Source organism: Capra hircus, chromosome 18, assembly GCF_001704415.2.
Source record: "Capra hircus breed San Clemente chromosome 18, ASM170441v1, whole genome shotgun sequence".
In the NCBI taxonomy this organism is placed as follows: Eukaryota; Metazoa; Chordata; class Mammalia; order Artiodactyla; family Bovidae; genus Capra; species Capra hircus.
This window is the reverse complement of record NC_030825.1, coordinates 40,190,190-40,215,005: the sequence shown is the minus strand read 5'-3', so window position 1 is coordinate 40,215,005 and position 24,816 is coordinate 40,190,190. Positions and strand designations below refer to the sequence as shown.

General features: G+C 44.7%; 1 protein-coding gene across 1 annotated transcript in view; it reads right to left on the bottom strand.

Annotated features, from left to right (window-relative positions):
• The window catches only part of PMFBP1 (polyamine modulated factor 1 binding protein 1), a 48,776-nt gene continuing 24,584 nt past the window's right edge, over positions 625–24,816 (bottom strand). The window contains exons 7-21 of the mRNA XM_018063158.1: positions 19,477–19,647; positions 18,002–18,112; positions 15,410–15,536; positions 15,158–15,315; positions 11,590–11,830; positions 9,198–9,387; positions 8,861–9,014; positions 7,983–8,150; positions 7,579–7,716; positions 5,143–5,307; positions 4,206–4,373; positions 3,716–3,883; positions 2,785–2,885; positions 2,213–2,287; positions 625–1,015 (exon numbers count right to left, since the gene is read on the bottom strand). Of these exons, the coding sequence (XP_017918647.1) occupies positions 724–1,015; positions 2,213–2,287; positions 2,785–2,885; positions 3,716–3,883; positions 4,206–4,373; positions 5,143–5,307; positions 7,579–7,716; positions 7,983–8,150; positions 8,861–9,014; positions 9,198–9,387; positions 11,590–11,830; positions 15,158–15,315; positions 15,410–15,536; positions 18,002–18,112; positions 19,477–19,647 (2,427 nt within the window). The 3' untranslated portion in view covers positions 625–723. The remainder of the gene's footprint in view (positions 1,016–2,212; positions 2,288–2,784; positions 2,886–3,715; positions 3,884–4,205; positions 4,374–5,142; positions 5,308–7,578; positions 7,717–7,982; positions 8,151–8,860; positions 9,015–9,197; positions 9,388–11,589; positions 11,831–15,157; positions 15,316–15,409; positions 15,537–18,001; positions 18,113–19,476; positions 19,648–24,816) is intronic.

Below are 24,816 nucleotides of genomic sequence, written 5' to 3'. Positions count from 1 at the left end.
GGATGGGAACTCACTGTCCTCTGAAAAACATGCGTGGAAATGATGCTCAGGGCAAGGTGCTGATTCTAGCAAAATGAGGAACCTGATGGAACAGGGAAGAAATGACAGTCTTAATTTGAGAAGAAATTAAGGAGGTGGTTCCTTAAGGACGAGTCCTGTGGTGGGGCAGCTCTGTGGCATGTGACTCCTTCCCTGGGAAGGGGGAACCATGACGTCTAGAGGTGGTAAAAAGAGATAGCGTGGGACCTGGGTTGTGCAGGGGACACCAGGGCTTCTTGGGAGGTTTCCAGAACACATTACAGGAGAAAGATGCCTATTCTGTCTACCCCCCTCTTGTCTCTACACTTCCCAAAAGAGACTGGGTCTGGGGAAGGGATAGGTCTGAGATAGGAGGCACCTGGGTCATCATCAAAGTATCTTAGATCAGAATGAGCCTTAATTCATTCGCCTCCTCCCTTTACAGAGGAGAAAACAGTGGTCTCTGGTTCAGAGTGTGTGCTGAGTCGCTTCAGTCGTGTCTGACTCTGTGTGACCATATGGACTGTAGCCCGCGGGGCTCCTCTGTCCATGGGATTCTCTGGGCAAGAATATTGCAGTGGGTTGCCATTTCTTTCTCCACTGGTCCCGAGTAACTAAGCAAAAGATCATTTCCCATCCACCTCTTGTGAATTTCCAATCTAGTGATCTCTTGAAAAGAAATATCTTGCTTTTTTCGGGGGGTACTCACTGGACTAAGACAGCATCATGGGAAGTAGCAGAAGCCATGGTGGACATACCTGAGCAGTGGGGTATCCCGACAAACTTGGTGATGTCCATTCTTTGGCTCACATCCTGGGTTATCCCCCTCCAGCCCAAGGTACCATACACTTTCCCCCTGATTGTGGGTTCTGTTTTGCTTTGGCACAGGGCTTTGGCATATACCCTCGAGGGCGCAGCTTTCAGCTTCTTCTCCTCTATTTCATGCTTTAGCTTCTTGTTTTCCTTTTGCAGATGGACCATCACATTGTGGAGGTGGCTGGGGAAGGAGAGGGAAGGACAGGTGGGTGTCTGGTCTGCTTCGGCCCTGTGGACACCCAGTTCCTTCCAGAGCTAGGGCGCTCATGCTTTCTGTCGAAATGGAGGCCTATGTGCATCCCCTGGAAGAAGCCCAGGTCTGGGGTTGGGGTGGACCCAGAGCCAGCACTCCTGACCCACTGTGTCATGTCAGCTCTGGGCTGCCTTCTGGGGCTCATATAAAAATCCAGTTTGATAAATAATAGAAATTTGACTCAAAGGACCAGAAGAGCCAGAAGGACTCGGGCTGTGTGTCCTCAGTTTCTCATGGCCACGCCTAGGAAACATCTGCGCTCAGTTCTGATGCCAATGCCCAAGTTCTCTCGCCTCCCTCAGCTGAAAGGTTGAGAGAACAAGGGATCCTGGCTCTGTTGAGAGCTTGGGCACATTACTTGTCCCCACTTGATGGATGCAATGGCAGCTCCGTGTAGGTGAGGGGAAAGGTAACTGAGCATAACCCTGTGGCTCAATAAATGGCAACTGTTAATACTAACAGCCACATTTCTCCAAAACCAGTGTTGAGGGCAGTGGGTGAGAGGGGCTTTGGGTTCAGGCCTCTCATGTTGGGATTCTGACTCTGCTGCTTACTGGTCATGAGACCACGGGTTAGGTATGTAGCCTGAATTCTTCCCTTTCTATATCCATAAATGTGGATTATAAGTGCACTGCACATGTGAGATCTATAATGATTAAATAAATGAATACATGTGAAGAACTCAGAACAGTGCCTCATATATGGAAGCAACAAATATTAGTTGAGCTCTTGTTATGAAGATTAAAAGATTAAAAGATGGTGCTCCTTTTATGCGGGGAGGGCTGCCCCCCTCATAGAGAAGTCCTTTCTTTGTTCTGTGTCCCTCACTTGGAGAGCTCTCTTACGACAGCTTAGCCACTACCCTAACTAGTACACTCTGCTTTTCAGTTCCTGCTTCCTTCTCAGCATTCTGACCTCTGAGAACTGTGGAAGCTGGCAGAGATGGACAAAGAGACTATTAAACCTCTTTTTAGTCGTTGGTGGGAGGACTGAGGCCCAAAGAGGTCACACAGACACAGATTTAGGACTCGGGGTCCTTCTGCACACATCCAGGAATCCCTGGTTCCTGGCTGACTCATCTCCTTGGGGGCCAAGCTGCAGCCAGGGTGGCATGGGATGACTTACTCCTTTTCACCAGTCAGCTTGGCGATATATTTGACCTGTTCCCGGAGCTTGTTTCCTAGTTTCTCATTGGCGATCCTATAATAAAATTCACAGAAGAGAAAGAGTTTGCCAGACCCCTGTGAGCAAGAGAGCAAGTTGGCTGAAAAGGACACTGGGTGTTCTTGGCAAAGCCTCTGCTGGGCCTAGACCACCACTCCCTACTCGTTCCTCAGCCCCCAGAGTTAGAGCCTTCCTTGCAACTGGCAATGAAGAGGACTCACTATACTTCAATGGAAAACCACTCTGGTCCCAAGAGCGTTCAAGGGATCCAGGCAATGAAAGGCAGTAAAGTCCGTTGCCAGGCTGGGAAGAGGAAGTATCCCTTCTGTCAGGGAACGGCTCCATTTCTGGGTGGATGGGCTTTCTGGACCTGTGTGACGGGTTGAGGGCCCTTCATCTTATTCCTAACCTTTGGGCTAGGCTGAGGCTGGCTCAGCCTCCCAGAAGGGCTGTGCGTGTGTGTGACACTGTTCTTTAGCACATGTGTGATTCCAGCCCTTCGAACCCTGCCTTACTGTTTTTTCCTCACTTACTTCTGCTCTTTTGCCCACTGCTCCATGTTGGACATAATCTGATCATTCTCTCGGTGCATCCTGCAGTTGTCTTTGGCAGCAGACCGCTGGGGCAGGCAGGGCTTTGGCACAAGAAGTAAATGAGATAGTAAGGGGAGGGAGCGCAGGTCTATTAGCTCCCTACTCCCAAATCAGACCTCCTCTCTTCCTGGGAGAGGAGACTTGACTCTGCCGTCCAACCCCGGGGCCGGAGTTGGAACCAACGCAGCAGGATTTCTCCTCCAGCAGTGCACTGTCACAAAGGTGATTTCTCTGAGCAGATACCACTTATGCTAGAGACAGAGTAGGCTTGTACCTTTATAATAATGATTTTCAGGGTATCAAAGTGACTTATTCAAAAAAAGCAGTATATTAAACCTTTTAAAAAACAGATGGAAGAAAAAATATTGGGTAGGAAGAGAGTTTTTTTCCCCCCCTAATTTGAGCAAAGGCCTGTAGTCACCTCGAGACATGTGGCAGCCTCCTGCTACAGACTTCATTGCTCAGAGAGCTGGGCATGCCCACGGAGCTCTCAGCCGATTCTGAGCTGTCAGAAGGGGCTCGCTCTGGAAGGGGACGGACCAGTGATTACCTAAGTCAGGGGGCTGCTGGTGTGCCTGACAGGAGAAGGCACTCTCTCTCTTCTGGATTGGGACCTTTGTCCTGCTCAATATCTCCATCAATAAAGTCACAGGAAGATGGTCGGGTTGAGGCAGCACGCTGCGGGCCTTGAACACCCAGACCCTGCTTTGGTACTGAATGGGGTAGATGTCCTTTCCTTGTTCCCAGGCACTCCCACCCCCAGCCCCACCCAAGGGTGTCTGTCATCCCATCTGTGGTCCTGGGATGTTCTTGGGGGTGGACTATGGATGTTCTCGGGGGAGGAAGTGATCGGAAGTCGAGGGGCGCCCACCTCCTTCTCGTCCGCCAGGAGGTTCTCTTTCAGGGCACACATTTCCTCCTGGAATGCCCTGAGCTGCTCCTCTTTAGCAGCTAGCATCTTGAGGTCGCACTGGTGCTGCTTCTGCCACTGCAGCACCTGGTTGCTCATATCCTCCAGCTTTTTGTCGAAGGCTTGCACCTGCTCGGGAACACGTGGTGAGGAGGGAGACCCTGGCCTGCCACCCAGATCCTGAGTACCCCCAACAAAGCGAGAGGGACCTTTCTCTGCGAGATTCGCTGGGAGTATTTTATTTCTGGCGGCCAGCAGAGGGCGACCCTGCTCTGATTCGTTGCCACCTTCCAGAAACCTGTGGCACCCAGCACAAGGGAGGGAGCCCAGCAAAAGGGAGCGAGCCCGTTAATCAAAGGGTAGCTCAGGGCGAAGTGTATAGCTCTGAGTGCAAGAAGTGACCCTGGGCCCCTGGACAGGACAGCAGCCCAAGCCTTCGGCTGCTCCTCACCTCTAGCTCACTCTGCTGCTGGAAGCCCTGGAGTTTTTTTAACTCCCCATTCAGCTTTTTCATCCTCTCTTCATAGGCAATGATTTCTTCTTCCAGCTGAAGTTTCCTTTCTTGGGCCTGTGTCAGGCTCCGGTGCAGATTCTTTGTCTCTGAGGTCGAATGATTGAGCTTTGATAAAGACAAAGATGTGGGGCGGGGGGTGGAGAGTGGCTGTCATTGTGCTTGGGCCCTCTCTGCTGAGACCTGAATGGGGAAGGCTTCTACGTCCCCCACCCTCTTCTCCCCAGGGTGGCAGAGACACCCGGTCACCTTGCTTAGTGTCCCAGAGAGGGGTGAGAGGTGACAACGGTCAGTCTTCTGCATCTCTGCTTTCGCTCTCCCATTTCCTCTCTTTCCAATTCTATAAACTGATCAGCCAGGGGTGATCAGCACAGGGGTAGGGTATGAATTTCCCTGAAAACCCAGGTATTGGGAAAACCTTGCTCTGGGTCACCCATGGGCACAAAGACTTGCTCAATTTGACCTCTATCCCCTTCTTCCCCAAAGCCTCACTAAGAAGCAGCAAGCCTTCTCTGGACAGGCATCCCCACCGATGCAAGGGCTTGCACATGGCCTTGGTGACAGCCGGTCATGCAGGAAATCGACTCCTGCACCTCATGCTTCTGGGGAAACTCTGATATTAAACAGCCCTGGAATGGGTGGTGCTGTTGGTAAAGACTCTGCCTGCCAATGCAGGAGACTTAGGAGACATGGGTTCGATCCCTGGGTTGGGACGATACCCTGGAGAAGGACATGGCAACCCACTCCAGTATTCTTGCCTAGAGAATCCCATGCACTGAGAAACGTGGCAGGCTACAGTTCATAGGGTCGCACAGAGTCAGACATGACTGAAGTGACTTAGCACACATCTCTTAGGAGATGAGAGGGTGTAGCCCACCTTCTCCAGGGCTTGTGTGAGGTCGTCCTGGCAGCAGGCTGACTTCCGGCTTAACTCCTCATAGATGTCCTTACTGATCATGGTCTGGAGGTACTGCTTCTCTTTCTCCCCAGCCTTGTCCAGCTGAATCTTCAGACCCGCTATGATCTCCTTCTGAGAGGTTATCTTTAGGGTGGGGGAACATCACTGTCAGGGTTCTTGGCCATAGAGGCATTCTCTGTGTTCACAGAAGATAAACAACCACCGGTCTCTCTCCTCTCTGCAGCAGCTTGCCAAGCAGTCTGTGATAATGCTCACTTCCCCTCACTGTTGTAAGAGGAAAAGCTGCTTTCCAAAGTCTTTTGCACTCCTCTCCCCAAACTTCCTTGCTATTAATAGTTAGCACATCCTCCCACTACAAGGAATATTGGAAGCACTAGGCCCTGATATGGCAAGCACATGAAAAGTCTTTTTCCGAGACTTCACAGCTTTGATGCATGCCAACCAAGCACGTGTCCTACATTTGTAACTGGATGGTTTCTGTTAACAGCTAATTGTCTCATGGTTAGGGCTAGGATTAGGGTTGACCTGGGATTCAGTTCTGCGTTATGAACGTGATGCAGCATTTCAGCTGTGTGCATGATGCCTCAGTTCCTGACATAGTCCACTGGACCTAATGCACCGTGAATGCAGGACTGTGTGTGCTTTCTTCATCACTCAGAGCTTAGGGTGTGCGGCACTAAATAGACGCTCACTAAATATACCAAATGACTTGTTTAGACCGAATGAAATACTGCATTGGGCAATACTAGGGATGAATTGAACACGTAGTTCTGGCAGAGTGTGTTTAAAACTGAAATATGGACTGCTGATGAAAGGAAATGCAGTTTAAGAACACAACACTAAGCCTCTTTCTAAGGGTTGTTTCCAGTGATTCAAAAGGTCTATTATATATGTGGGGCGTGTGTTAAGAAAAGGGACCGTGCTTACACACACCCAGCCCCCTCTGGATTTCCATCAAAGGAATTCTGAAATTAGTGCTGCAGACTGCATATTTACATAACTAACTTTCTTTTGGCAAATGTGATAACATGTGTACTAAGTCGCCTCAGTCGTGTCTGACTCTTTGCGACCCCATGGACTATAGCCCACCAGGCTCCTCTGTCCATGGGACTCTCCAGGCAAGGATACTGGAGTGGGTTGCCGTTCCCTCCTCCAGGGGATCTTCGCGACCCAGGGACTGAGCCTGCATCTCTTATGTCTCCTGCATTGGCAGGCAGGTTCTTTACCACTCGCGTCACTTGGGAAGCCCAAATGTGATAACAGGCCTAAATTAAATATTTAGGCAGTATGCCTTATATTGACAGCAGTTCCTTGGGGATTTGCGTGATTCAGACCTCAAGCCTGGATCACACTAGAGGAGAGACAAAACTCCAGAAACATCAGTGCCTCAGACCTCTGCTGTTTAAGATGCAGCCATTAGCCACATGAGACTATTGACATTTAAAGGAAACTAAAATTGGTGAATCTTAAGCTTACAAATTCAGTTCCTCAGTCCTACTAAGCCATATTTCAAGCACTCAATAGCCACATATGGCTAGTGCATGTAGTATCAAGTAACTCTAATATAGAACTTTTCCAGCATCACAGAAAGTTCTACTGGGTAGTGCTATTCTTACACTTAAAATAGTCATAGTATTTTAAGGTGAATTTTTTTTTTTAATCAAGGAATCAGAGTTGCTTGGTCTCTCATTTATAATTCAGGGGACCACCTAATAAAGATGCTGTATTTTTTTCTTGGCCGGAAAGGTGGAGTATTGCCATTCATGGTGAAGAGAAAAAAGAGGTTTGGTGAGACAGCCAGATGATCCAGGCTCAAATACTGCTCCATCCCATCATATACTAATTGAGTCAGTTTGAGCCTCAGCCTTTCTCTCCTCTGTAAACCAGCAGAGTGAAGCCATGTCAAGGACTTAAGTAGATGGTCAATCAGTGTGAGAACTGAATGTGAGCACAGTGCCTCACATACATTAGGAGCCAGTGACTCCTTTTTGTCTTTAATTCATGTAATGAAATAGAACCAAGTCCCCCTTCCACCTCATCTTTTTGTGTTCTGGGACTATTTCTGGAAGTGTTCCCTAGCAAATTGCCCCCAAACAATGGGTTCCCCCAACTCTGGTCTAAAAGGCAACTCTGGAAGGCTTGATGCCAAAGCACAGATGGTTTGGGGCTTCACCGGATATTAAGACCTTCCACAGCTGGAAGAGATCCTTCTTAGCCAGCAGGTGGGTGATGGAGGCATACCCCACTTCAGGAGAGAAGTGAGGCCTCAGGCACCCCAGAATGCCCATGGGCAGTTAGTGGCATTTCTGTGAGCAGAAGAGCTGGGTGCCAACTTAAGGGTCAAGAGTCACAGAGCTTAAATATCTCACCCCCTTGGGGTTTCTGTGTACTCACCTTATTGGTCAGCTCCTCGTTGACTTGCTGGGTGCTGTTTTGTTTGCTGAGAGAGGTGTCCAGTTGTATACTAAATTTCTTTACCTGTGACTTGAGGTTATCATTCTCCTCCTCCATCTTTCTCATATTCTCTATGGACTGCTCCCGGATTAAGGAACAACACCCAGAATGGAGGCGTTACTTCAGACACCCGAAGAAGCCCCTCCTCCTCTGCCCTCAGGCACAGCTCTGCCCTGTGCCTGGTGTATCTCAGGCCTTCTCTGTCCCCTTCACCGTCTTTCTCACCTTCCCTCCCTTTTCTCCTGAGGTCTGAGTACCCTCAGCCTCTATATTCCGCCAGGCCGTGCAGGGCTCGGGTCCAACCCTGGGATTCTTAACCCTGAGTCTTCCCAGATTATCCTCACCATCTTTTCTTTCCTTTTTCCTTCTAGTCGGAATGTCTCGAACTCTTGCTCCACTAACTTCCGCTGCTCTTTGCTCTTTTTTAGTTGCTCCTTTTTATCCTCCAGCAATTTGGTTACCTCCTGAAGTTGTTCTTCTAGATTGCTTTTGGAGGAGGCGTGCTCCCTGTTCTGAGAAAACAAACGCTGGGCTGAAAATCAGTGTTAGACACCCTATTTGGCTGGGCAGGGAGGGGTGGAAACCCAATCCAGAGATGACTGAAATAAATATGAGGACAACTCCTTGGTTATTTAGCATGTATAATAAAAAATTCCCCCCCAAAAAAAAATAAAAAAATAAAAAATAAAAAATAAAAAATTCCCTCAGGTTGAGCAATATTTTTTTTGGTTCAATTAGATATACTTTCTATTTATAGATACAGGTCTCATTTACCAAGTCTTTCCACATAAAAACCTCTTTGAATAAATTTTTTAAAAATCGTAGAAAAATACAAAAAGAATAATTCAAAGTTTTAAAAAATTTAAATTGACTGAGAAGGAGAGCTTTTGAGTCCTAGAAAAAGAAATCTATTGTCCTTTGTTTTTAAGCTTAGCTGGAACTGGAGCTGACTGGCTGTCTTGGCAATTCTAACACAAATTCTGGACAAGTAGTTTGCAATGGATTGGTGGTAGCATCTTCCCAGATAAAGAACGATGCAATTTTTTATGGCCTCACTGCTGGGTTTGTGGGATCGTAGCTTCCAACCAGGGATTAAACCCAGTCCCTCAGTAGTGAGAGAGGGGAGTCCCAACCATTGGACTGCTGGGAAGTTCCCAAGAGCTGTGCAATTAGCTTTAAACAGAGCCAGTGCTTGAGCTGCCCACTTGCTTGCCTTCCTTACCTGGTGTTGAATGTGGTTTATATGGTCTAGCTGTTCACTCAGTTTTACATCTTGCTCAGCCAGTGTCTTCTGAAGCTGCCTCTTTTCCTTCTCTGAAATTTCAAGCCTTCTCGTGACCTCAGAGAATTCTAACGTCAGCTCCTCTATCCGTTTCCTAAAGCAAAATGGCAACAAACAAACAAACAAACAGAGGTGGCTGGACTTCAGGGTCCGTGTCAGTGGACTGTGGGTTAGCTAGCTGCAACAGGGCTTGCTACCCCACTCCTGGGCAGCAGCCCACGGTGCCCAACTGGCTCACCGGGGACAGAGCCTCTGTCTGGAGGTGGACCTGCAATACCTGCTGGGTACAAGCTCCTCCTCAGCTGTCAAGGAATCCTTCTGCAACTTCTGAAGCTCCCTCTGGAGCTCCTGGATGGTCTCTGCCTTCTGCTTCTCCAGGCAAATACAGCTTTGCAGCTTCCTCTGGCAGTCCTCCAGGTTGTCATTTGCCATAAAGGCCTCTTCTTTGTAGTTGGCTGCTTGCTGAGCTGCAGAAGACAGGAGATGACCCCTGGGGCGTGTCCACGTGTGAGAGGAGTATGCGTGAAGATTGGACTCTCCGATTTCTGAGACCAGTTTAAAAAAGTCTGCTCCTTCGTGTTGTGACCTACTTCAGTTTCCAATCTGTCCTCCCCTCTCTCTATTTCATTATCACTGCTGAAGAGCTTGGTTAAACTATCTGTCTTCAACCTACCCACCAGCCATGAACTTCTTGTTAAGTTAAACAAATTGGTAGAAATTGCTCAGTATCTAGTTTTGCGACTCACCCTGTCACTGGGGACAAATCCTGACCTCATGGAGTCTAGCTGTACCTGGCTCACCTGATGTAGAGAACACAGTAATGTTAAACTCACACTGTGAACTCAGGAAGCAAATCAGTGTGGGTAAGTAGAGCCCTGGCCTTAGAAGAAGGAAGAGAAAGGTAATTATTGTGGGGGAGGGTAGAGGTGGACTATTAGAGGAAACACACAGTGAAGGGAAGCGGGGGCATGTCTGAAGAGGATGGGAAGATACCAGTTTAACTGGAAAGTGAGAAGGAATGGTGGGAGACAGTTAAGTGCATGGACTTGAGGCGGGTTTTGAAGAGTGTCAAAAGGCTGAGAGAAATATTTAGACATGATTTAGTGGGTTATTGAACAGGGACCTGCCATAAAGGAAAGAATGTTTTAGGAAAAGTGGAATGTCTTAGAACGGAGAAAGATATCTCGTAATATTCTTTTAGCCCACGTCCTTGTCTACACTGGGTATGAAGGAAGTGAAGTGAAGTGAAGTGAAGTCGCTCAGTTGTGTCCGACTCTTTGCGACCCCATGGACTGTAGCCTACTACGCGCCTCCGTCCATGGGATTTTCCAGGCAAGAGTACTGGAGTGGGTTGCCGTTTCCTTCTCCAGAGGATCTTCCTGACCCAGGGATCGAACCCAGGTCTCCCGCATTGTAGGCAGATGCTTTACCGTCAGCCACCAGGGAAGTCCATACTTCAGGGTGTGAAGGAAGAAGCACACAAATAATTTGTTTACTGGAGTTTCTCAACACCAAATACCTCCCCACTTCCTGCTGTTTCTCCTATCATTTCTACATTAAATATCACTCCTCTCTCCTTTTTTTTTTCTGGGCCTGGAATACTGGAAGAAAGATGGTGTCACTATGGAAATGATTATATACCCAGCAGAAGGGAGGAGGATTTTTTTTTTTTTTAACAAGGGAGAGAGTAGGTTCAGCTTTGGGAATGTTGGGTTAGTTGGGAAGGTGGATGCAGCTAGTTTCTAAAGACAAGACTGAGTAGGTGCCATGTCAGGGCTGGGGCTCCAGGTGTTGGAGTTGCCTGCAGAGGAATGCGGCCACAAGGAGCAGAGGCGCTTACCAGCAGAGGGAGGGGAGAGACGGCGGAGGGTGGGCTCTTAGAGATGGGTGACCAGGGTCAGGGCAGGAGCGAAACAAGGTGAGATCTGTGGAAGAAAGGGTCAGATCTGTGGAAGAACGAGGGACCTGTCGTGTCTCCAAAGCTAAGAAACAACCACTGAGGTGTGGGGGCCAATGGCGTGGACATACACAGAGTTAGAGGAGGGTGAGGAAGGACACAAGCTTTGAATTTTTTTCCCCCCAATTGATACATTGCTCACTTAACATTTATCCTGTTAAATTGTATAGTGCAGTGGTTTCTCTTAGACTGACAAAGTTGTGTGACCATGAGCATATAATTCCAGGACATTTTTTTACCACCCCCAAACAACCCATATCCAAGGCAGGAAGTTACTAGTGACCTCTGAGAAGCACTTTCAGCAGAGGGGCAAGAACATAACCCACACTCTAAGTGAATGTGCTTGGAGGCCAAAAAAGGAGAGAGAGAGAGTTAAAAAGCAGGGAAGGAAGAAGTGAGTGGTGTGATAAAGGTCCCAGAGAAGGTGGAGAGGAGTGTGGTGCAAAGAAGCAGGGTGCAGAGCTCTGTGCTCCTGTGTGGAGCAAAGGAGAGGCTGCCGAGAAAATGTGGGCATGTGAGAGCGGCGGTCTGCTTTCCCAGCCTGAGCACCTGCTGTGTGGAGGGCCTCTAGAGGGAGTGTGAGGAAGGGGCGTAGGGGGCGGCCCTAGCTGCTGTGAGGTGAGGAGGGATCCTGTGGCGACCGGAGTGAGACAGTGGAGAGGGCTCCAGGGGGTTGGGGGCAGTGGGGCCAGTGCTTGCCCGGGGGCCTCACCAGCCAGCCTCTGCTGCTGTTTGGCGTCTTCGAGACATTCCTTCAGCTTCTTGATCTCGGCCCGCAGGTGCCCGTACTCGGCCTTGCACTTGTCCTGCCTCTCCTCCTGGATGGCGATTTCGAGTTCGTTTGTCATGCACTGCTGCTTCTCCAGCTCCATCTCCTTTTTCACGAGGTTGTTCTGAACCTGCGCCAGTTCCTTCTCTAGCTCGTGCAGCATTTCGTCTTTCTCCTGGAGGAGCTGAAGAAAGTGAAGTGTTAATGCTGATGGAGGCCTGAGGAGCAGCAGGGCCAAGTCAGCTAGACATAGCCTTGAGCCACCGTCTTCTCTTGTCTGGATGTTGCAGTAGCCTCCACCTGGGCTCCCTGCCTCCTGTTACAGAGAACAGCAGCCAGAGGTGGGCTCTTACAAATGTGAGCCAGATCTTGTTATGCTTCTGTTCAAAGCCTCCACTGGGTCCACCTCACGTGGAAAAAGGCCAAAGTCCTTACAAAGACCTCCGGGGATGCTCATGATCTGGTACTTGGCTACCTGTCTGACTTTACCTCTTGCCACCCCACACTTGCTCTGCTTCTCAGCTCACTCCCGCCTTAGGGTGCCAGCCCTTGCTATTGCCTCTGCCTGGAATATTCTTCAGGATCTCAGCCTGGGTGGCCTTCTTTCTTCATTCAAATTTCTGCCCAAATGTTACCTTATCAAAGAGGGCCTTCCCTGACTACCCTGGGTAAAACAGCCACCAAGTTGTTTTAGGAATTCATTATACCTAACATTTTATTGTAACTTTTTTTACTTGTTTGTTGTCTGTCTCTATAGACTAGAACGCAAGCTCCATGAAAGTAGGGATGGCATATGTTTTATTATATTCTTCATGCCTTGAAGAGTGCTTGGTGCATCATAGAAATTCAAAAATATCTGTTGAATGAACATATGAGTGACTCAAAGATGCTTATTCAGACTCCTCACTTCCTGTTGTCATCTCTCCAAATATCTCCATTTAAAAAAATTAATTTATTTTTAATTGGAGGATAATTGCTTTACAATATTGTGTTGGTTTCTGCCACACACCAATGTGATTCAGCCACCGATATACATATGTCCCCTGCTTCTTGAACCTCCTTCCAACCTCCCAGTCCATCCCATCCCTCTAGGTTGTCACAGAGTGCTGGTTTGAGCTCTCTGAGTCACTACAGCAAATTCCCACTGGTTATCTGTTTTACATATGGTAGTATATATGTTTCCATGCTTCTCTCCCAATTCGTCCCACCTCTTCTTCCCCTACTGTGTCTGAGTCTGTTCTCTACGGCTGTGTCTCCACTCAGTTCAGTTTAGGCGCTCAGTTGTGTCTGATTCTTTGTGACCCCATGGATTGCAGCACTCCAGGCTTTCCGGTCCATCACCAACTCCTGGAGCTTGCTCAACTCATGTCCATAGAGTCAGTGATGCCTACCAACCATCTCATCCTCTGTTATCCCCTTCTCCTCCTGCGTTAAATCTTTCCCAGCATCAGGGGAAAGCATCAGTCTTTTCCAAGGAGTCAGTTCTTCACATCAGGTGGCCAAAGTATTGAAGTTTCAGCTTTGGCATCAGTCCTTCCAATGAATATTCAGGACTAATTTCTTTAGGATGGACTGGTTGGATCTCTTTGCAGTCCAAGAGACTCTCAAGAGTTCTCCAACACCACAGTTCAAAAGCCTTAGGCACTCAGCTTTCTTTATAGTCCAACTCTCACATCCATACATAACTACTGGAAAAACCATAGCTTTGACAAGATGGATCTTTGTTGGCAAAGTAATGTCTCTGCTTTTCAATATGCTGTCTAGGTTGGTTATAGCTTTTCTTCCAGGAGCAAGTGTCTTTTAAGTTCATGGCTACACTCACCATCTGCAGTGATTTTGGAGATCCCCCCAAAATAAAGTCTCTCACTGTTTCCCCATCTATTTGTCATGAAGTGATAGGACCAGATGCCATGATCTTAGTTTTCTGAATGTTGAGTTTTAAGCAACTTTTTAACGTTCCTCTTTCACTTTCATCAAGAGGCTCTTTAAGTTCTTCGCTTTCTGCCATAAGGGTGGTGTCATCTGCATATCTGAGGTTATTTATCTTTCTCCCAGCAATCTTGATTCCAGCTTGTGCTTCATCTTGCCTGGCATTTTGCGTGATGTACTCTGCATATAAGTTAAATAGGCAGGGTGACAATATACAGCCTTGACAGACTCCTTTCCCTATTTGGAACCAGTCTGTTGTTCCATGTCCAGTTCTAACTGTTGCTTCTTGACCTGCATACAGATTTCTCAGGAGGTAGGTCAGGTGGTCTGGTATTCCCATCTCTTTCAGAATTTTCCACAGTTTGTTGTGATCCACACAAAGACTTTGGCATAGTCAATAAAGCAGAAATAGATGTTTTTCTAGAACTCTCCTGCTTTTTCAATGATCCAGTGGATGTTGGCAATTTGATCTCTGGTTCCTCTGCCTTTTCTAAATCCAGCTTAAACATCTGGAATTTCATGGTTCATGTACTGTTGAAGCCTGGCTTGGAGAATTTTGAGCATTACCTTGCTAGTGTGTGAGATGAGTGCAATTGTGTGGTAGTTTGAACATTCTTTGGCATTGCCTTTTTTGGGGATTGGAATGAAAACTGACATTTTCCAGTCCTGTGGCCACTGCTGAGTTTTCCAAATTTGCTGGCATATTGAGTGCAGCACTTTCACAGCATCATCTTTTAGGATTTGAAATAACCTCAGCTGGAGTTCCATCACCTCCACTAGTTTTGTTCGTAGTGATGCTTCCTAAGGCCTACTTGACTTCGCATTCCAGGATGTCTAGCTCTAGGTGAGTGACCACACCATCATGATTATCTGGGTTGTGAAGATCTTTTTTGTACAATTCTTCTGTGTATTCTTGCTACCTCTTCTTAATATCTTCTGCTTCTGTTAGGTCCATACCATTTCTGTCCTTTGTCGAGCCCATCTTTGCATGAAATGTTCCCTTGGCATCTCTGGTATTCTTGAAGAGATCTCTAGTCTTTCCCATTCTATTGTTTTCGTCTATTTCTTTGCATTGACCACCGAGGAAGGCTTTCTTTTCTCTCTTTGCTACTCTTTGGAACTCTGCATTCAAATGGGTATATGTTTCCTTTGTGTCTCCACTGCTACCCTGCAAATAGGTTCATCAGTACCATCTTTCTAGATTCCATATATATGTGTTGCCCAGAGTGCATGTGTACTTAGGCACTCAGTCATGTTGACTCTTTGTGACCCTCTGGACTGTAGCCTGCCAGGCTCCTCAGTCTCTGGGATTCTCCAGGCAAGAGTACTGGAGTGTGCCAAGAGCAATTTCAAGGAAGAGCTCAGAATTCCACCCCGCCCCACCCCCCAATTCCCGTGGTCCCCCTATCCCCTTGGCCCTCCTATGTCCTTCCCCTTGTCTAAAGCGCAGCAATCTCACTGCGCATGCGTCGGTGCTCTCCAAGCAACACCGAGGATGGCAGAGCCGCAGAGCCGGCTCCCGCCAGGCCTAGTCTCGCACCTGCCATCTGGCGGTTCCAATCAGGGAGCTTCCTCGCTTTACCTTGTCTTTCTTCAAACCGAGCTTCTGGGTCTCGGTGAACTGCGTCTGCAGCTCCTGCAGCCGCCGCTGCATGATGATGACCTCCTTCTCCTTCCTCTCCACGTGGGCAGATGTCTCCTCCCGCAGCCCGTGCAGGTCCAGCTCCAGCTTCATCATGTCTACAGCGGGAGGAGACAGAGTGCTTCTTGCTCAGAGGGGCGCTCCGCCCTCCGTGGCTCCCCTCACCTGCCTCTGCACTGGCCCATGGTTTACCCTTCATGATGTTTTTCTTCTGTTCTGACACGGACTCTAGCTCCATGCGCAGATCCTTCACGAGGTTCTGGTACTCCTCCACGTGCAGGCACTGGCTGTCTTTCTGCTCTTGCAAGTGCTTCAGTATCTGGGCAGATGGAAGAAGAGCGGGGCGGGGTGAGGACCTGCGGGGAGAATGCTCCCTAGAAGGCCGCGGGTCCAGACAGGCAAATCCGGAAGGACACAAAGTAGAAGAGTAGTTGCGGGGCGGGGTTGGGGGGAGGGAGGATGGAGAGGATGGGGAGGATGGGGAGCGATCCGTGATCGCTCATGAATATGGGTTTCTTTGGAGTGATGAAAATGTTCTGAAATTAGTGGTGATGTTGCCCCACTTTGTGAATATACTAAAAACCACTGATTGTACACTTTAAATGGAGAGTTTTCTGGTATGTTTGGAGAAGGAAATAGCAACCCACTGCAGTATTCTTGCCTGGAGAGTTCCATGGACACAGGAGCCTGGTGGGATAGAGTCCGTGGGGTCACAAAGAGTCGGATATGACTGGGTGACTAACGCTTTTCTTATATGTAATTACATCTCAATTAAAAAATAAAGAGTAGGAAAAAAAAAAAAAGGATATGGCCGACTTCACCTGCTCACACAGAATGGAATGTGCATAAAAGCCCCCCCCCCCTTCCTTCTTGCCATACTCAGCGTCATTCATGAAGCACTACTGTGTGCCAGGCACTATCCTGGGTGCCGCAAACAGCACAGACACCAATTCTTGCCCCAGGGAGCTTACCTTCTGGTGGGCTGAGACAAACAAAGAGCATAAAGTAGTGACTTACAGAAAACATGAAAAGCTGACACTCGGGTCTCCTGCACTACAGGCAAACGCTTTACCGACTGAGCCACCGGGGAAACCCATGGAAGAAACAGGTCAGCAAAAGGGGAATGGAGGTGTATGGGGTGGAGGTGAGGTGTGCTGCAACTTTAAATAGGTTGGATAAGGTTAGCCTCAGTGAGATGGTGACCGAGGAGGAACAATTAGTTGTCTGGGCATGATGGGATGCTGGGGAGATCGTTTATGTGATTTCAGAGTTGACAGTGATGGTGGGCTGCACTCTGAGGGCTGAGGGGAGCAGCTGCAGAAATGCAGGGCAGTCACCGTATGACCTAGGTGTGGGCCCCGTAGGGCCAAGTGAGGGAAGAGAGGTGGCTGGCCCTAAGTGAGATGTGAGTAGTTTCAGTCCTAACAGAATATTTACATAATGGCTTTGGGTAGGATATATTAAATGGTATGGGAAACTGGATTTTATTTCTTGAAGAAATCTGTACCTTAAAAAAAATGGAGTGTTAAAGAATTTGTGTTTAGTAGATATAGAGTTTCAGTTTTGCAAGATGAGAAAGTTCTAGAGATTTATTGCACAATAATGTGAATATACTTAACACAACTAACTGCGCATTTAAAAACGGTAAGGTGGTCAGTTTAATGTCGTGATATTTTTTCCATTATGAAACATCAAAAAGTGAGGGAGGAATAAAGACATTTCTCAAACATGGAGTGTATGAGATCTTGCTATGTGTCAGGATGTGAATAACATGGGACTGACCTTTAAAATATATGTTGACAGATATACAAGGAGAAATTCCAAAGTTCATTCAGACTCTATGGAAATAGAAAGCCCTGGGAAAAGATGCATCTCTGTTCCCCAACCAGGGGATCCCTTGGAGAGCTAAAGTGTGTTGACTCTCTCTGCCACTTCCCTTTACTGCTACTGAGTCACTTCAGTCATGTCCGACTCTGTGCAACCCCATAGACGACAGCCCACCAGGCTCCCCCATCCCTGGGATTCTCCAGGCAAGAACACCAGAGTGGGTTGCCATTTCCTTCTCCAAGGCATGAAAGTGAAAAGTCAAAGTGAAGTCGCTCAGTCGTGTCTGACTCTTAGCGACCCCCATGGACCGCAGCCCACCAGGCTCCTCCGTCCATGGGATTTTCCAGGCCACTTCCCTTTACCACCACAGTATTCAGCACTGGCATGGCCTCACGTGGCTGGCTTTATTTTACATCTCAAATTCAGGCATGACTGACTTCAGGTCTCCTAGAAGGGACCCTTGCCTTGTTTTCACTATTGTATTGGTTGGTCAAGTCTTACGATTTGTTTATATGGCTTAAATGCTTTTTCATTATTTGAATCAACTTTTGAGATGGCTTTGAAATTTGAAAACATAAGAATTTTTAAAAAGGGAGTGAATTTGAATTAATAATCTTCCCTAAATTTGTTGCTTTTCAATTTCAGCCAGAAACCAGAAGGCTGGATGATTCTTTTGAATCTAGCAAGCCATCAGGAGTCTCTGTCTTGTTTAGCTATACCGTTGGACATGAATGAAGAGATAGGTGCAATGCCAAAATTCAATTTCAAAATCTAATCATGCCAGACACATTCCTTGGGTACATTATATACAGTATCCTTATGACAGGGCTGAACAAAGTGAGGCAAATATAGAATAAAATATAAAATGTAGTATAAAAATTTTAACAAGAAGGAGAACCCAGAATCAAACCCAACTCGGCCCATCCCATCAGGCACAAATAGGCAAATTTCTCCCACCTTTTTGATGTCTTCACAATCTTCTGAGGAACTCGGGGGGTGTCGGTGGGTGGCTGTATAGGAAGCAAAGTCTGCTTGTAATTTTATCAAAGCCTCTTCACGCTCCAGAACCTGCAACGTAGCACAAATCAGTTACGCTGGATCATCATCACAGTGGCTTGTTACTACTGCTATTTTTGTGAGGTGTCCCTTTGTCAGTCCAAGTTTATTACAGCATTGGGTAATTCATATTATATAAACTAGGGGGAAAGAATTATGTTTTCAGTCTTATATCAAGGCTCACTAAGGCACAGACAGTGGTTTTTCTCGAGTCCATCAATCGCCACACTTTGGACCCCCTCTTGATCCTCTCTGTGTGGTCCAGTTTATGAGGCAGAAGAAGGTTCTGTGGAGACTGTGGTGGAAAGATGTACTGAATCTCTCAGAAGATAGGATTCAAAGTTCAAGAAGTAAAGAAGGAAGCTTCTTATGGATTGAGTGAATATGTATGTTTTTAAAAATAAAAAAAAAATGAAGCTTTAGTTCTTGTTTGTTGAAAATAATTCAAATAGAACCCAAGCATCAAAAATAAGAAGTGAGGGACTTTCCTGGTGGTCCAGTGGCTAAAACTTCATGCAGGGGGCCCGGGTTTGATCCTGGTCAGGGAACTAGATCCCACATGCTGTAACTAAAAGTTTGCATGATGCAACTGAAAATCCTGTGTACCACAAATAAGACCCGGCACAGCCAAATAAATAAATACTTAAAAAAAAAGAAGTGAGACTCTCCTATTTAGTTATTCTCCTCTTTCTCACTTCTACTAAGGAGGAGGAACACTGTTGGTAATTTACAGTAGGGGTCCCCGACTTCTAGGATCTAATGCCTGATGATCTGAGGTGGAGCTGATGTGATAGTAATAGAAATAAAGTGCACAATAAATGTAGTGCACTCGAATCATCCCGAGAGCATCTCCACCCCTCCCCCACCTGTGAAAAAACTGTCTTCCAGGAACTGGTCCCTGGTGCCAAAAAGGTTGGGGATCACTGATATATACTTCTATATTATGATCAAAGACTTTAAAAAAATAAAAGCTGGATTGGACTCTACACAGGATTCTGAAACTTTTTCTCAATAATATACCACAAATATCCTTCCATGCAGCCCTTACAGATCTACTTAATCCTTTTCCTTGGCATATTATTCCATAATATAGATGTCTCTTTAATAATTTCTTTCAATCTCTTTAACTGTGTCCTTGCTGATGGACTCCTTGGTTGTTGAGTGAGATTTTAAGTCTCTTTAGAATCTCAGACTTAGTGTGAGTTGGGGACGCACACCGAGGAGAATATCATCAACAAGAGGCAGGGGCATGTATATGTAAGACATGTGAGGAGTGCTGGCAAAGAGATTACTTTAGGTGATTCTTTCCCCTCCTCCCTTTACTCAAGACCTTATTTTGGGTCTCTTGGGAAAATGTTCCAAAAGGAGACACTTACCAAAGCGTTACTGCAGGCTAGCTTATTTCGAAGTTCCTGTATTAGATCATCCTGTTCAGAGACCTTTTGCCAGACTTCAGATAATCGTTTCAGGGTCTCCTGATGCTCTTGAATCATGCAGGGAGAAGTGTATATACGTACCTTTGAATGATCACCCTTGTTCTCGGGCTCCTGGGATATTTAAAAGTGATAGGTTGATTTTGAGCTAATCTTGGAGTCAATTTCAGAATGCCATGAGCATGAACAATCTCTAGACCAATATTCTAGAAGTTTATGTTCACATATCTGATTCATATACATGAATCAGATCTTCCAGAACAAAAGAAAAAAAATTAAAAAGTGCACATACAATAAAAAGTTCAAATAGTTCACAAGAGAAAACACTGAAAAGTAAATCTTGACCCTCCATGACCCAGGTCCCCTTTTCCATGATGGTCTATGTTACCAGGCTTTTGTATATCCTTCTGGGGATAGTTTATGCATATTTACATATCATTTATATATATGTGTGTAACCCCTTACTCTTTCCCTACCCAAGTGAAAGTCTTCTGCATACTATTCTAAACATTTATTTAGGATATTTTCCATATTGCTATTTGTAGATCTATCTTATTCTTCTTTTAAAATTAATTTCAAACTGCACAAGTAATACACACACACAAATATATATAAAATCTTTATAGAACACTGTAGGGACTTTCCTGGTGGTCCAGTAAGAATCTACTTTTCAATGCAGGGGATTCAAGGGTCAACCTCTGGTTGGAGAACTAAGATCCCACATGCCAAGAGTCAAGTAAGCCTGCATGCCACAACTACAGAGAAATTCATGTGCTGCAACAAGGAGCCTGCATGCTGCAGCTAAGATCTGACAGCCAAACAAAAACAAAAACAAGAACAAAAACAAAAACAAGCAACCACTAAACTGCCCCAGCCCAAACCTCTAAGATGAAAAACACTGTAATATTACAGGCAAGTCTAAATTTCTCTTTGACCACCACCTCTAATTGCATACTTACTGCATTCTCCAGAGATGATAACTTGTGCATATCTTTCTAGAACTTTATCTATACATTTACATACATACAAATGCATATTGTAGAATACAGACGTTATTTTCACTTTTTGAAACATGAATTTTTCCTCAACAAGATGTCTTAGAAATTTATCCATGTTGGTACAGGTGCCTCTATCTTGGCTTTTTTAAATATGTTTATCCAGTTTCCTATTGACGGGAATATATGCTGTTTCCAAGTTTTTTTCTAAAATGAAGCTGAAATGAATATTCTTGCACATAAATCTTTGAGTAGCTATTCTAGTTTATGTGTAGATTAAATTTGTAGACGTATTATAGGAATCTATCTAAACAGGGTCTATTTAAAACTTTGATAGCTGTTGCATGCTTATCCTTCAAGGAAATTGTACCAATTGACACTCTCATCGACATGAATATGTCTGTTTTCCTAGAACTGCATTTTTTATTTTTAAATGTCTTTCTCTAGATTATCTGAAATCATGCATGAAGGTTACTACCTGTTCACTGGTCTGCACTAATAATGGGGTGAACTGATGCAGAGAAGCAAAAAAGAGCAAAAAGTCCTAGTTTGGATGGTAGATCCTTTCTCCATTAAACTATCTCCCTAACTGGGCTTTTTCAGGCAAAGTTAGAAATAGTTCATGTTCACTGAGCATGAAAGTTGCCCATGAGTATATAAATAATTCAGTGTCTATGTGGAAAAAGGAATGGAGAACAATAAAAAAGTTAAGAAACAGAAAGATGATATCTATAGATTCCAGTATCTTAATACTTACAGTATGAAAAAGAGAAATTACTTTTAAAGTTATAGAAGAAAAAATCCTGGAATTGAAAAAAATGTAGATCTTCAAAGGATCAGCTAAGTTTTGAGAGACTTAATGAGAAATAAATTCAAAAAAATTCTGAGCCTAAAAACCTCTAGAGTTCAGAGATAAAACAGGTGACTCACACAAAATGAGAAATAGGTTGAAAACTAACAATTCGTCTTTAATACTGCATGGTATAATACAACACAGCTATAGTTTTCTAAGACTTAGTTGTAAATCTGTATACCCAATCAAAATAGTGTTCACAAATGATGGCAAAATAAACCTTGTTCAGACATGAAAAATTTGAGGATTTTTACCATTCACTGTTGGTTTCTGAAAGAATTAACAAGGAATTATCGCAGCAAAAGGAAAAGTCCAAGAATGCAGAAGAGGTAGAGTATACAGCTTAGTGAGTAAAAGATGATTTGTAATCTTAAAGAAATGTATATTTTGTCTGTCATATAACTAGCTCAAGAAATTAAAGAAAAGATGAAAAGTTTTCAAATTCAGTTACATTAGGGTAGCATAATCCAGACACCAATATGAGATTAGAACACATAAATTTAAGTCATCAAAATAATCTCACTTCTGAAAATAGATAAAAACTAAATGCTAATAAACTTATAATAGCAGTTTATTATAATTTATTTTATCAGTTTATTATGATATATATTATTTTAATTAAAATTAAGTTATTTAATTAAAATAATAACATATATCAAGGAGGATTGGTTCCAGGAATGTAAAGATTGTTCTATAAATGAAAATCTATTAATTTATTGCACTTCATTACAGGAAAAAAACTCTGTGATTACTTTGATAGGTGCTAATAAAAACATCCAATAAAATCCAATATCTATTCCTGGTAAAAATTCTTGATTAGCTATGTAGAGACAGTTACATCTTTAACTTCAAAAAGGATATTAACAAGAATCCAAGAACAGATATTATACTTAAAAGTGGAATATTAGAAACATTTAAAAATATGAGGAGCAAGGCAAGGATGCTACAATTCTACACCGTTCTAAAGGTCTTAGTCAATGTGGTGAGATGGAAAATAAGTTGCATAAATGCCAACAAGGAAAGCAATTTAGGAAAACCTGAGATAGTCAACTAAAAATCTGGGAACAGAGTTCAAAAATAGCAGGATAAGAGTTTTTCTCTACATCAATAATAATTAATATAATTAAATGTACAAGAGAGCTCATTCATAAAAAAATAACAACTGTTAATACACTAAGAATAAACTTAAGCAAGAAATATGTGAGATCTATAAGGAAAAGTGTAAAATCTTACTAAAGGACACACAAGAAGCCTTGAATAAAAGTAGAAACATATCATGTTCCATGTGTGTGCGTGCTAGGTCACTTCAGTTGTGTCTGACTGCGGCCTCAGGGACTGTAGTCTACCAGGCTCCTCTGTCCATGACATTCTCCAGGCAAGAATACCAGACTGGGTTTCCATGCCCTCCTCCCAGGGATCTTTATAACCCAGGGATCAAATCTGTGTCTCCTGCACTGCAGGCAGATTCTTTACTGCTGAGCTACTGGGGAAGGCTGTCATGTTCCATAGGGTATGATAATTTCCCCCAAATGAATATAAAGTTTGAAAGTAAGACAGTATGAATTTCACCAAGACAAGAGATACAAAAAAGACCAAGAAATATTTGAACGTAAAGAACAGTGAAGTTGGACCTCCCCTAAAAGGAGGTGTGAAAACATACTATCAGTTAAAGTTACTATCAAAAACAGCTCTGATCTTGGTGCAGGAACTGGCAAGTAGATCAAAAGAACAGAGAATCCAAAAAGAGATTAGTATGTATTTTGAGCTGGCACTTCAAGTCAGTGGGAAAAGGTGGGGATGTTTCATAAGTGGAGCTGGGACAACTGGAGATCCATTTTGATAAACATAAAATTACAGCCTTCTCTCATTATTTATATGGGGTTTCTTGGCCCTGGGTCAGGAAGATCTGCTGGAGAAGGGATAGGCTACCCACTCCAGTATTCTTGGGCTTCCCTTGTGGCTCAGCAGGTAAAGAATCTGCCTGCAATGTGGGAGACTTGGGTTCGATACCTGGATGGGGAAGATCCCCTGGAGAAGGGAAAGGCTATCCACTCCAGTATTTTGACCTGGAGAATTCCATGGACAGAGGAGCCTGGCTGGCTACAGTTCATGGGGTCTCAAAGAGTTGGACATGACCGGACAACAAAACAGCAACAGCAGCTCATTATTTATAAAATACATATATTTTCCTGGTGTACTAAAGCTAAAAACATAAAACTACAAAATTATAAAACTGCTAAAAGACAGTATAAGATAAACTTTTGCAATCTGGAGGGTAGTGAAGGCCTTCCTAAATAAGACATAGGATCTATTTAAAGAAGGGCTAAGAGATTTAGTTTCATAAAATTAAAAACTTTTGTATGTTGAAAAACACCATTAACAAGAAAAAATAAAAATTACAAACTGGGAGAAAATATTTGTAACATATAATGAAACATTATTACCTATAATATAGACATAGAAGAACCTTCTAAATCTATATCATAGAAGGTGTAGAACCGTCTATGCTGTTGCTGTTTAGTTGCTCAGTTGTGTCTGACTCTTTGGACTCCATGGACTGTAGCCTGCCAGACTCCTCTGTCCATGAGATTTCCCAGGCAAGAATACTGGAGTGAGTTGTCATTTCCTTCTCCAAAGAACCTCCTATAAGTCAACACAAAGAAGGCTAACAATCCAATAAAAAAATGGTTATACACTTATGAACAGGGCTCAATACTTTGTTCATGAGGTGGGCACTGTGACCTGCCTCCCCGATCCCCTTGGGCAGTGAAAGACTTACTCCCCTAGCTGTGGGGGTGCTGCCCTTCTTGGGGATTACCTGGGTTGAAGAAAACATTTCCCCAAGGTCATGTCTTTCCCTAGGAAGACAGCTCACATCCAATCACTGACCACTATGGAGGTATAAAGGCCAGCTCCCTTCTCCCCAGTTTATAATTGCTCTAGAGGTCTTTCCAGTCTCAAAGCTCACCATGAGGTTGACTAAGGCATTTGCTGGGACAGCCCAATGTCTCCTTCTGCCCAACGCTGCTTCCTTTTCCTTCATAGGAGCTGATGCCAAGACCTTTCTCTAAAAATGTCTGACATGCCAGTCTGTCTCAGAGTCTGCTTCTTGGACAGCTAAACCCACAACTATTAGAACTAAAGGAAATAAACATTGTAATGAGAAAATCTGTTTTATTTTCCTCCATCCATCAGTTTAACACAACTTAAAGAGACTGAAAACATGCCCTGTGAGTGTGGGGGAATTATTGTTGGTTAAAGTGTAAACTGGTAGAACCTTTTTTAGTATTCAATGTAGAATTATCTTTAAACATTAAAAATAAGCATCTCCTTGACCCAGCAAAATCTCATTTCAGGAATTAACCCTTGTATGTGGTAGAAAAACAGGTCAGTAGATGGCACAGGGTACAGTCATACTACAGAATACAAGGTAGT